The 13,493-nt window shown below is 40.6% G+C and overlaps 1 protein-coding gene across 1 annotated transcript in view; it reads left to right on the plus strand.

Annotated features, from left to right (window-relative positions):
- The first annotated feature begins 294 nt into the window (after positions 1-294).
- The window catches only part of klhdc3 (kelch domain containing 3), a 28,029-nt gene continuing 14,830 nt past the window's right edge, over positions 295-13,493 (plus strand). Inside the window, exons 1-8 of the mRNA XM_030070769.1 lie at positions 295-380; positions 2,441-2,686; positions 4,578-4,754; positions 5,027-5,142; positions 5,230-5,301; positions 6,965-7,178; positions 8,881-8,967; positions 10,494-10,602. Coding sequence (XP_029926629.1) covers positions 2,533-2,686; positions 4,578-4,754; positions 5,027-5,142; positions 5,230-5,301; positions 6,965-7,178; positions 8,881-8,967; positions 10,494-10,602 — 929 coding nt within the window. The 5' untranslated portion in view covers positions 295-380; positions 2,441-2,532. The remainder of the gene's footprint in view (positions 381-2,440; positions 2,687-4,577; positions 4,755-5,026; positions 5,143-5,229; positions 5,302-6,964; positions 7,179-8,880; positions 8,968-10,493; positions 10,603-13,493) is intronic.

Consider the following 13,493-nt stretch of genomic DNA (forward strand, 5'->3'; position numbering starts at 1 on the left):
TGCCTGCAACCGTAAACAACTGGAGGGGACGGTCGCAATGCCTTTCCCCTCTGGTTTCATTCAAAGCTGAGAGGACTTAATGCTCCACTAGGATCCACTTCACCATAAAATATAAGATGCTCCAAATAGAGGAAAAGTTGCAGTGTGTTATTGTTGCATTAACGAAAGCAATTGTTCCAATAAAGCCCAGAGAGGATAAATTATTCACCGGACATGCTGTGTTTTAGTCAACGTGGAAATGAATGGGGCTTGAAAGTAGCCAGCAGGGGGCGCCAGATGTCAGACGACGACGTGCCTCGACGTCACGAGGGCCGGGCCACAACAGGGAGTGAATAGCAGCATCGTCTGTCTCACCCAACCATCAGCGACTGGAGCTCAAGGTAAAGTTTATTCCTCTCATTTCAATTTTGTCAGTTAGCTCATGAATTTGTGGCCATGACGAGACGGAAAAGGGGCAGTGTTATGTCGCGTCCCCCCGCGGCTGCTTGTTTTCTTTTGTAGGTTCGGCAGTTAGTTAACGTTAGCTTCAAATTAGCCTAGCTAGCAACAGCTTCTCATTCTGAAGAGTTAGCCTACTTGCTAACGTAGCGTTAAATGGGCGACATTAAACTACTGATGGTGTACAAAAGCGATTTGTGTTAAAGTTAATGCTGCTAAAGTCATGGCTCCGAGCATAGTCAGGGATATACAGCCGTATCAATACCTGAAAACTAGCTAAATGTTGGCTAACGATGGCTCTACTGTATAATGCGTTAAGTAGGCTAGAGTAGATGTACTAACGTTGGTGGTCAATGTCATTATGTCTAGATGAAATTTTATCAATGCAGCCAGTGATCTGGGCGTCCCAATCCTCCCAAACCTGCTGCCGGCATCTGTGACCTATGGAATAAGGATAAGCAGTGCATCGATGCTGTCATCCTATCTGTAACCCAACTCCCGCTTGTCTATTGCAAGTATTTTATACAAAAGCACTGTGTTCCCTCAGTTGCCGGTGCCATGGACAGTCATCTGATATGCTCAATATCCTGTTTAATGGTCAATCAAGGTGATTAGGCTGATCCCCGGCACAGCTCTCACAAAGAGGTATCTGTATTAAAGGATTCAGCAAAGGAACGCGAGACTTGTTAAAATTGCCCTTTAGGGTATGCCTGCAAAACAAGCATACATCAGTGTTTGGATTATTGCAAAGATAAGACAATGTTGCCTCTACAGTGTGACTATTCATGAGAAGGCTCTGTGTGCCCAGTGAGGTCTTCAGCTCCCCATGGCAGCTTTTACAATCTCCAAGCCCCCTAACACAGATGTAAACAAAGCACAACACTTGAGTCTAATGAAGGCAAGCCTGGTATTTGCTCATTGCCTAACTCAGGCCTGTGGTGCTCCTCAGAGATGTGTGTGTGTGTGTGTGTGTGTGTGTGTGTGTGTGTGTGTGTGTGTGTGTGTGTGTGTGTGCTTGAAATAGACAGGTCTATGTTAAATGCTCTTCTGGGGGTTTATTTTTAAGAGCAAACCGAAGGTTGGAGGTCAGTTGGACAGTGAGTCACTGACATAGACGAAGGCAGGGCAGATTAGGGTGTAGCAAAATCCAGAATAACCAGTCGACTTCTCTATTAAAATCTGTGGACTTGTCGGCAAGACAGGTGGCAAATGTTTAGTGGTAACAGTTGACATTATCCAGGTTTTATTCAGACTATTTCCTATTTAAGCTTCAGATTTAGTTATTTAAAGTTGCAAGTGTGTCTTGAGGACTTGTTTACATGCTAGCTGGTGGCTACCATGCAGCTAAGGACTGCAGGCCTTTTTGTAGATACCTTTCTTGGCCGATGTTCCTTTTTTTAATATCATACATTTTCCCTTTTTGCATAAGTGTGTGTTATCTTATGAGTGCAGAGGGCTGCTATAGCAAGATAGCTGAATGCTATCTTCCTCCTTGAATAGAAGCTGAAAGCAACAAAACACACACACATTCTCCCAGTTGTGGCCTCCATTATGCTGAAGTAGCCTAATAAGAGTTCACAGTTGTTCAAAAAGGGATTAACCCAGCGGCTTGTTTGCAGTGAAATTTGAATCATTGTTTTTTTATGATAGGATATTGCCTAAACATGTCACACTTTTTGTTTACAAGGGGTGAGTGGCTTTTCTGTGTTTCTATATTTAAAGCTTTTGAAATGCAAGGGGAGGGGACATGGATAAGGGTGAATAGGAAGAGAGAGGAGAGAGGTAGGTGTAGGCCTAATCACCTCTTAAAATACTCTACCAACTTAGATAATACAGGGGTTTGTGAGCCTGTCAGCAGCAGCAGCAGCAGAGTTGAGTAGATCTTAGCGCGAGAGGACAAATGGTTCCCCTCTGTGTCTTCTCAACTGGCACTCAGCTTGACCCTGTTCTCCCAGTCAGTCACCCTCTGCCACTCCGCTTGTTTTCCTCCCTCTGGCTCCAGGTTTTGATGGTGACCGTTGACTTGATGGGGTCCCAGCAGATGACAAAGTGATGGTCTAAGGACTTGCAGTCACGGAGGTGCTTGCGCGTGGAATGTTGCGCTGGACGGTGCACCTTGAAGGAGGGCCGCGGAGAGTCAACCATGCTGCTGTGGCGGTGGGGCACAAGGTGTACTCCTTTGGAGGCTACTGCTCTGGGGAGGACTACGAGACACTCCGTCAGATTGATGTGCATGTCTTCAACACAGGTAAAGGGAGACTTTCTGGAAAAATAAGTAATTTAGAGTTTATGTAATCCTGATGTTCTCTATCTAACAGGATGCTCTAATGTGACAGAATAACTTTTTTTTGTGTTGTCCTTGTAATGTATACCTGTTTTATGCTATTCTCTTGGCCTGGTGTCTCTTGAAAAAGAGATTTGACAAGATCTGAATAAGACTTTCACCTTTTTAAACAAAGGTTAAGGTAATTAGAGAGGTATTTTCAAGACAGAAGAAGTCATTCTTTGCGGAGGTCAGGGAAGATCAGGCAGTGTTACAAATAGGTCACATTACAGAAATACAAGAGAATGTATTTTCCAAATTCTTTCAAACATTTACTGCATTAGATGGTGGTTTGGATGCTTTCCCCACTGTTGTGGAAACCAGACTGTTATCATTTTGCAACTTTTTTTCTTCAGTTTAAAACCAACATTAATAAATCAGAATGTAATAAAAACTTTTAGGTGACAGAAGGACACTGACTGAGTTCAAGAAAGTGATGGAATTTCTCTGTGTTTTGCAGTTGATAAGCACTGTTCACTATGCTCTTGCAAATACCCGCATTTTGTTTTAATTGGCTCGTTCGTTATTCACAATGTTTGTCTTGTCTCCTGGAAATTGTTTGTGTTATATTTAGGTGAAAAGACATTCTCCTCAAATGCCCTATAAATGTTTTGTCTGTCATGATGTAAGCGAATGTTTGTTATTCAAATGTGGAGTGAGGATAGGAGACACTGTCCCTGAGAAACTGGGTCTTAGTGTCTGTTGAACCTCCTCCACTATCTCAACAATAAGTGGCATCTTAAAGGTTTCCATTGCCAGCTGTCAAAATCTCTCACCTTCTCTCTTATTTCAGTTTTTTTCTTCATCTCACACACAGGTGTTTTCTGTGATACTGCTTGGGTATAAAAGATTGCTCCATTTTCTTCCTTATGACCTGCTTTGTTTTTTCCTCCATGTGGTCAAGCCACCTGCTTTAGGGTTTTACAACTTCCTGAAGTAACTGTAGCTTCTCTGCTACTGTCCTGCCATAAAAGGAACAGTGGATCCTTACCTACATGATGATGCCTGTGGTTGATTGAAATGGAAATGGAACCACTAGAGCTATTGTCCCCATGTTTATCTTGTCACTGGCTTTGTGCCAGGTTCTCTTTGATGTTTGTTTTATAGCACAGCCTGATGTCTTTTAAGATGCCTTTGATTTTTTTAATACAATTTTTTTACTTGCCTTTTTTCAGACTCCTTCCCCTTCCTATACTTCTTTCAGCCTTTGAAATTCATCTCTCCCAGTGAAGTTCTTGATGAAATGTTTGACCCAGGCTGTATATAGTGTTTTTTTTTCAGTTTCCAAATAATCTAGTCAGTGATATTTGCAGAACATGGTTCTGATGCTGACTTTGACTTTCGTTTTCCCCTGCTCAAATAACCAGTCTGGATTGCAATAAAAAACACCTCACTCATTGTCTTCTGTTAATAGGGCAGAGAAATTGTATGTGCTGTATTTCAAATAACCCTAATAGCTGAGGTAGTGTCATTGCTGACCTTTTAGTGGTTCGCCTCTTTAATCACTAAAATTGGCTATGTCACAATACTTTAAATACAAGTCTGAAAATGAAAGAAATCACGTGGTGTTCTACACCAGTGAGACACAGATTTACAAAAACATACAGTTGTTCTGGTCATTGTTTTATTAATTACATAGAAGGTTTGTGTATTTTTGCTCAAGTAAAATGAATCTCTTTTTCTGTGATTGCTTTCATTGTCACAGAGAAAAAAAAAGAGAAGATATTTTGTCATGGATGCCTAGTCCACATGATCTGTAAAGAGGAGTGTTTACATATTCTCTTGACTGTTTTTTTTTTTTTTTTTTCAACTTAAGTGTCTCTGCGTTGGATGAAGTTGCCCCCGGTGAGGACTGGAGGACGTGAACATGCCCGCGAGGTGCCATACATGCGCTACGGCCACACAGCTGTGCTGCTGGACGATATCATCTACATATGGGGTGGGCGTAACGACACAGAGGGGGCCTGCAACGTGCTTTATGCCTTTGATGTCAGTAAGTAGACGTGCATGGAAGCCATATTGTTAACTGACAGTTTCAGGCTGTATGTAGTTTAGCTTGTAACCCAAGATGCACCAGTTTGATGTTCAGGATGTTCAAGCAAATTGGAAAGAGCTGTTTGCAGTGCAGGCAGCTGTAACACCTGCTTGTATCTGTCATGCTTTTTCATTTGCACACAGCTCAGGTGTGCTATCTTTATTGTGAAATGAGTTTTTGCCCCTTTAGAAGAGTGCCTTGAGTAAATGTAAACTATCTGTGCTCCATAGACACGCACAGATGGTACACACCCAAGATTTCGGGGACAGTTCCAGGGGCAAGGGATGGCCACTCAGCCTGTGTCTTGGGAAAGTCCATGTATATATTTGGAGGATATGAGCAGCTGGTGAGTCTCCACCACTTTTCACGAAAAAACATGCTTTCTGAGCTTTGAAACATGAATTAACTTTTCATCTGCTCTGCTGCTTCCTAGGCTGACTGCTTTTCCAATGATATCCACAAGCTGGACACCACCACCATGGTTTGGTCTTTAATTAACGCCAGAGTGAGTTGAATTCACCACTTGTTACTGTTCACAAAACCTTATGCTTATTTTTCATTCCTTTGTGAATATCTGTCCATAGCCTGTCTTACGTTGATGCTTCAGGTCCAAATATAATTGACAACAAAGCACAGAATAAAAACACAAAGATAGATTGGAGAGGTAAGGTATTAAGTTACATATCAAAGCCCTGTGTTGAAATCAAACCACTGGCAATCACTGGTGCTGGCAGTGCTGCTCCAGCAGTGCCCAGTGGTCAGATTGGCTAGATATGAAAGCCCTGCTCTGTCCAGTAATGCTCTCGCTGGTAGACAGCCAAGTACAAAAGGCCTCACAGAGGATTATATACCCTACCCTTTCGGGAAGTATCATTTGTGTATGTATGTAAACAGCTTGATCACATGACTCTTCTAAAAGTATATTTTAAGTGTTACTTGACACAACAGAGACTTAAAGCGTTTTCCATATATATATATATATATATATATATATTCCATATTTCCGATTTTGGCGGATATCCTCATTCATTCAGTCCCTAGTTTTACCTCATAACTGATATTTTGTCACAAAGCAGATTATAGAGTGTTGCCTGTTGTAAGGATTTAGCTCTCCATGTGACTGGCTCATACCCCGTTATGGGTTTTTTCCCTTTATGTGTTTACACTCACATTCCTACCTGCTGTGCTCTTCACTCTAAACCTGTAAGTCGATTTCCCAACAGTACTGGTGTTTATATGAAAAGTAGTTCAAAGTTGAGTTTGTTTCGAGTACAAATTTACTGCTGTTAATGTCCTCACCCAAATTTTCACTTAGCCTGTCAGTTTTGGGTTTTGTTTGTCTTTGATCTTGTACAAATACTGTTAAACATTTACCACCCTCAGGTTGGTCATTTTTGATGCACTATGCAGTCCACTGACCTTTGGATAATGAAATGCCAATATTATTTGCATCATTTAGGCTACATGTCTGCTTCACATTATTTCCTATGCCTCTATCATTTATGATTGCAGTTAAAGAGCCTGCTCTCCTGAGTAAAATCAAAGGCAAACAATGGCAACACGTTCTGGAACTGGAGGCATTTGAAAAAAAGGCTTTGTTATGGCTGTAGGGCAGCAAAATGCAAGGGCTGGAGGCTTGGCTCGCCTTTTGTGAGGTGCACATTGATTCAGTCAAACATTTAGTCATTATTATGCTTCTTTAGTACTCAGCACTGGCAACATTATTCTTTCAAATTTGAAAAATTCCCACCAAAATCTTTCTGGTACTTTGAATTATTTTGAATATTTGGTACTAACTGGAAAGAAAATAGTTTGTTGCTGTCTTGATGCTTTCACTGCTTTCCTAGATATTCAGCTTTGACGTGTACCCCTGTGTTTGATACATGAGTCCACTAGGTGGCACTGTTGATTTGAATTTGCTGGGTGTGAGGGTTTGCGTTGGCTGGTACACAGACATTCTGGTTAATGAGAACCGTATAAAATTTGAAAAGATGGTTATTAAATCCAGCAGTGATTTTTATGAGGTATAGGTCAGGCTATGGAACAAGGCAGTCCATGCACAGTGTATAGACTACATCAACTGTCATTGCAATCTGTCCTTTTTAAATTGGGTTACGTACTGTTTCTCTGGAGCACGTCAACATCCTCTGCTGGTTCTCTCTGTATAGGGCACACCAGCACGTTGGAGAGATTTCCATTCAGCCACCATCATCGGGACAAAAATGTTTGTATTTGGGGGACGAGCGGACCGTTTTGGTCCTTTCCACTCCAACAATGAGATCTACTGCAACAAGATCAAAGTGTTTGACACAGAGACCAACTGCTGGCTGAGCACGCCTTCAGCACAGCCACTGCCAGAGGGACGCAGGAGTCATTCAGCCTGTAAGACACACAGAGACACATACAAACAGAGCAGTGCTTCCTGTAAAGGTTTTTTTTTTTTTTTTGTAGCTGTGGGGGTCATTTTGATTAGCCCTGGGCCTGAGGAGGAAGTCTGTGTGTTTCTGCATGTGTATGTAGGATACAGATGAGTAACACACACATGCATGCACATGACACACAAGTGATTATAAGTAGACCACATAGATTCAATAGTTTTCTGAATAAGCAAATTGGGCAGTTTTGCAAAGATTTTACTATCCTCTTAACTTACACTACATAGACCAATAAGCGCCTGGACATTCTTATAAATATTTTGTCATTCTGTACTCATTCTGGCAGTAAGCATCAAATTTTCCGTATCATGTGATTCAGGAGAACCTAATCTTTCTCTCGGGCACAGTTCAGTCAGTAGTACGCATTGCCATTGTGTAAGCATGCCATATTGTGCAAATTAATGCTGGAGCATGTGCCTCCACAGTCCACATGGGTAAAATAGAAACTTTTATAACCTCAAAAGTATTTCAGGTTTAATTTGAATAATAATAATTATAATAATAGCTTATAGGAAAGCTCTTCTAGAATAAATACCTATTCAGTAATAGAAATTTAGATTTTCTAGTGTAGAAATATACCTATACTTGTTTTGAGGCTTGTTGAGAAATTTTGTGCGACTGCAATTTCCTTAATGAGTTATAGCCATGACATTTGTTTGGCCTTTGTCTTGTGCGTAAACAATGTCAAATAAATCAATTTTTGATTCTGTCCATATATTTCATATCATTTCTGAGAATTAATACTGAGAATAAAAGTATCCTACATCACTGTAAACCAGAGAAGCTTATCTGTTGTGCCACCGAGAGCAGTCACTTGTCGCTTTTATTTTGTTTGCTCTGTTTTTTTAGCCTTGCCATTTTGTTATCTTGCTTCCTAAAACTGTCTAAAACTATTTTTCCACACCAATGGTATTACATTCCTATGTACATTTCTTTAAATTATACTTTTGTGTATCTGTAATATGATCTAGATTGTGTCCTGCATTTGGATATTTCACCTTTTGGTATCATCACTAGTTGGTAGGCTATGTGGAGAAGTACTAATCTCTAAATACTATGAATTGCTAGCATTCACTGCTTAGAGGTTAGGAGAAGCCTATTCCCAGTTTGTTAGAAGTTCAGGACTGCAGTACACCAGCTTTGAAAATTATTAAAAATAAAAAACAAACAAAAAAGAGTTGTCTAATACTGGTGATATAGTCATCCTGACAGGGTTAATACTAAAGTTAGTGGTCTAATTGTTAAACTGGCATATGGTTCTCTTATTTTGAAAAGATGGCAATAACCCATTTTAAGAGGAGAATCTGTGGAGTGTAATTCTCCATTTTATTTTAATCATGTAAGTGTTTACAAACAGCCACTATAATTTCTAGTATGACCTTTTTCTATTTCATTACGAAACGGGTAAATTCTGAAAGTTAGTGGCCTTTACAGAGCGGCAGCAAGTGCAGGTTCCTTCCTGTACCATTCATGCTATTTTTGGGGTAGTGGAATCAGTAATCATTCATTCTGCATTTAGTCCCACATTTTATGAACAAGCCCACTTAATTCAGTTGGTTATTTTTTCTACTGTGCTGTAAATGTCATTGGTTTTTCGTGATAGACCATGCACCCTTTTTTCATGTTTCTGTATTCCCTTCTGTTTCAAGTTGCCTACAATGGAGAGCTGTACATATTTGGAGGCTACAATGCCCGTATGGACCGGCACTTCAATGACCTCTGGAAATTCAATCCAGGTGATTGACCATTTACTCAAGTCATGTCAGGCTTGGCGAAGTGGTAATGTAGCTGTAAAGTGGCTTGACATTGCTGTTAATTGTGTCTGCCCTGGTTAAATTTTTTTGGTCCATGTATCATAATTTAATCTCTGGCCCAGCTGTCGTCATGACTGTGTTTACCTTTGTGGAGGAAATGCGGCACTGGCAGCACTGGCTCTTCTTGACCCAGTTTCTTCTTCATTCCTCTGGAGATAGTCATGCAGGCAATCCTCTCCTCCTTCTTTGCATCACTGTCAGTCTCGTGATGGTGGCTGACTGCTCTCTTTTAGGTATGCAGAGTAGGAAATGCAGATGCCCTCTTTTATTTGCCAGAGGTGCACAGATTAAAACATGACCCTGTCTCTATCCCCAGTTACTTTCTGCTCTTCTAAGGCTGATTCTCAAATCATAGGGAATATTTCTCTTGAGGAAAGCCTGTGTTGGAATGGTAGTCATAGGTTAAGCAAGATGCCTAGGGTCACATTCACCATTCAGTATTCATTATGATGTCCTGAGGTGTCCTTAAATTGCACTTTATATGTGCTATCATGATAGTCATTATTAAAGGAAAGTGGAAATGCAGTGCTTAACACTAGCTTGACGTTTTTCTGCATTTGCTGTCAGCAATAAACTAGGGCTGTGCCCTATTTGCCATGCTATTGTAGAAAATTCAAAGTGCTGCATGTTGCTCCACTTTTTGTGCATTATGGGGTTCAAATACATTTGCAGCACACTGACATCTGACCTCTTTAGTTTCTTGCTTATCAGAGGGTATTTATGTATGAGGTACTAAGTGTGATCTTTTCTGTCCAGCTAAGAGGTTTGCACTGGTTGAACCTGACATCAACCCTGCATTGCGCTGTCCACTAGATGGCATCAGCTCTGTTGCAGTTATTGTAGCCCAGCAAAGACTGAATGGCTTGTTGCTATAGAGATGTAGTGATGCTGCTGGCTGAGAGTGTGTAGCCACACTGTTCATCCTTATATGGAACGACTGAGAAAGCTTCAACATCGTCACTCATTTCACCCCAGTAGAGCAGAGGAGAGGGTTTTTTCTATTTTTGAAGTGCAAAGTTTTGCGTAAAAAAGTATTTTTTTTTCTTGCCTGCAACATGTCCTCTTTTCATTCCCCTATCTCTGGGCCTTGTGTTTGTTGCTAAATATAGAGGGAAGCTGAATGAACTGCAGGCACAATGGAGAGCACAAGCAGGTTTATGTAACGTTAACTGACTGAGGACTTCTGTAGCTACAGTGGTTAAGCCTATCATTTCAAAAGTTTGCAGTGCTACAGGTCGTTCTGTGGAGCTGTATGAAGCAAGGGACTAATTCCCTTTTTAAACAAAGTCTTCTAGATGTATATGTGGCCCTGGGAAAATTAACAAATGTTAAATGCTGTGTGCTAGTTTTGTCCCATTTTTTTTCCTGCATAGTGACTCGTTTGAATTTGTCTATGTGTGAATATTTATTATCATCTCTAAATAGTTTGTCTCGTATGTACACTACAGAGGCCTTCTCCTGGATGAAGGTAGAACCGAAGGGAAAAGGCCCATGTCCACGGAGAAGACAGTGCTGTTGCATGGTTGGAGATCGCATCATCCTCTTTGGAGGAACCAGGTGAGGCAGTGTGGGGTATGTGATAGGGATGCTTTCTTTTTACCTCCCTAAGTAAAACTGACATCAGTCTGTATGTACAGAATTATATGTGATTACAACATAACAACATCTTGTTTTTAGAGCTAAAGTTTCTTTTTTTGAGAGTGTGAAGGCTAAGGGAGACAGTATGGGAGACACAGGAGATAAGAATCTGGGGGAATTTGATTCCCTGCTTATGGGGGGTCTTACGTACAATATAACTCCTGCTTTATTTATTTATTTATTTATTCATTTGTTTTGACCGTGATAATTACAGCCTTTGGTAAAGGCACTGAATGCTGATCCTTTAAAACAGAATATTACATTTTAGGATGTTCCATAAAATATGACCAGTTTTATAATCATCCCAAGATGATGGCTGTAGGATGGAAACTATTGCTTTGCCCCAAGATACAAAAGCAATTTACAGCGTGCGCCTACATTAAGAGGTAAAACAGAGCAAGGAAATGCTGTCAACTCACTTTTTACAGACCCTTAAGCTGTGAGGCTTATCTTTTGATTGTAGTCATCTGTATGAAGCACAGGCTTAGAAGATGCACAACATCCTGTGTAGCTTTGCAGTTTATGGGGAAAAGACTTACCCTTTCTTTCAGCATGCCAGTGGGAGACTCTGGCTCCTCTAGACGGCAGTCTGTGATGATCCCCTTGGCTGTAAGACAGTAGTGCAAGTGGGGGGGTTAGTAGCTAGAAAGGTGCCACTGGCCTGATGATAGTCTCCTGATATACCAGTAGCCAGTAGAGTAATGAGGGAGCCACCAGCGCAAGCATGGTCCGGAGTGGTCCGAGACCTGGGCCACTGTTATCAGCTAGGCCGTGTTATCAGTTGAATCCCACCGGGTAAGCCTGATAGTGGGGATCGGGAGGCTGTGGATAAGAGTTCCCCAAGCCCCAGTATGTCTACTGGTCGTCATGGCCTCAAGGCCCCTGACCCTTGTTGGATCAGTCTTGCACTGCTCTGCTGCCCACTACAGCACAAGAAGCAACAGAATCTAATACACAAGACCTTTAACACACAGCTGGAGTTTTTCTGAATGGGTACCCCAATGATCCCTCTTGAAATATCATTAGTCATGCTTCATCTGTTATGTGGCATTAATAAGGGTTATTTACCCGTTTTTACCATGATGGCAAGTGAATTTTACATATGCAAATGAATAATAACACTAGATTATTTCTATCACAATATGTTAATATATTGATGATGTGATTTTAGACTTGATATAGTCAGCAGTTTTGGTAGTTTTGATATGATAGACATGTGAGTTGTTTTTTTAAAGGCTGCATTACAATTTTTTGATGCAGTTTTCTAATTGTTCTGGTTGTTCTGTTATTTGCCTCTTTGTGCTTTGTAATCATATCCACATTAATGATTATTTATCAAAATTTCTTTGTTTGTAAATATCTTATTAAAACACCAATAGTCATCCAGACAGTATTGCCACAAAAGTGATATCAAGGTCTTCTGTTAATGATAGCGTGATACTTAATGTTGTCCATATCGCTCAGGTACACTAGATAATCTAATAGAAAAAAGAGTAGCAATTTTCATGGACATTTCAAATTCAGTTGTGTAGTTAACACACATTCTCCTTACAGTTGTCTGTGCTGGGATTAAAAATGCTTCTTTTAATGCTCAGATGTTAAATATCATAATACAGGTGCAAACAGTAGCTGTCAATAGTCAATTATTGGTACTGTTGGTGAGGAAGACACAGATTTCTCCACAGGCATGGAGACCTAAAGACGATGCTTATTCTTGGAGATTGTTATGCAGTGTTTGGATTCTCGCCAGGATTAGTCCAAGATTGCCTTTCAGGAGTCATGATTTCCTGTCCTGAGCAGATAGGGCTGAGGCTAGAGGAGAGGGTGTAACAGTGGGCTCAGAGGACTGATGGAGGGTGCGGGCTGAGCAGAGAAAGAAGACAAACACCACCACATTTTCCTGTGTAAGGGCCCAGGGCAGGTTTAATTGGGAATATTGGCTACGGTAGTTTCTCAGCCTTATGATGTTCAAATTATGTGTTCAAATATTGTCAGTATTAGAATTCAGTACTCACATTGTTCAAGGAATCTAGTTTTAACCAAGTAAGCAACGTATGCTTTTATATGAGCATGATAGCCTAGCAGACTTGATCTTCGGGGCATGGGATAAAGGGGTCAGTCATTCCTTTCACAACCTTATATACCTACATGGCAATTTGATTTTTTTTTTTTTTTTTTTTTTGGTGTAATTTGGGAGGGTGGGGTACATTAGTTTGTTTAAGTAATGTTTGGAAAGTGGGGGATTTACTTGTCTGACAGTGTTTCTGTGTAATGATGTTGTTTCCTTCGACTGTACAAATTATAGCATGACCCCCACAGGCCTTGAGTAAGTTGGCCACACAGGTACTGTGGACCGATGCTAGACTGTTGTTGTTTACGTGAGCCCACTTAAGCCTCTTACACACAGGAAGTCCCATAAGCACATGCACACACATACTGAGACACACAAACACACCTAACACCTTGTTATTGCACTAAATTGTTTACTTGTGCATTCTCCTATTTGGACACAAGGAAGTGAATGTGTGGTTTCATATGTGGATTAAGTTTTTGTTTAATTTGTGATTTTTTTTTTTTTATGGTTTGCAGTTATACAGATCTGAGATAGTGGCTTTTTGGTGTTTTTTTTCCTTCTTTTTTTCAGCACTATCTTCATAGCCAACCAGCGCAGTGTCTTCTGTGTTTATTTTGGCATGGCTTAACAACTGGAGGGCAATTAACAAGACTAAAAGTTATTTGTACCTGTCTCAATGAAATTGACAAATGCTTGCACAGGCCATCATGAATTACTTGTTGGACACCTTGCTTGT

The sequence above is a fragment of the Myripristis murdjan genome, chromosome 15 (assembly GCF_902150065.1).
Source record: "Myripristis murdjan chromosome 15, fMyrMur1.1, whole genome shotgun sequence".
In the NCBI taxonomy this organism is placed as follows: Eukaryota; Metazoa; Chordata; class Actinopteri; order Holocentriformes; family Holocentridae; genus Myripristis; species Myripristis murdjan.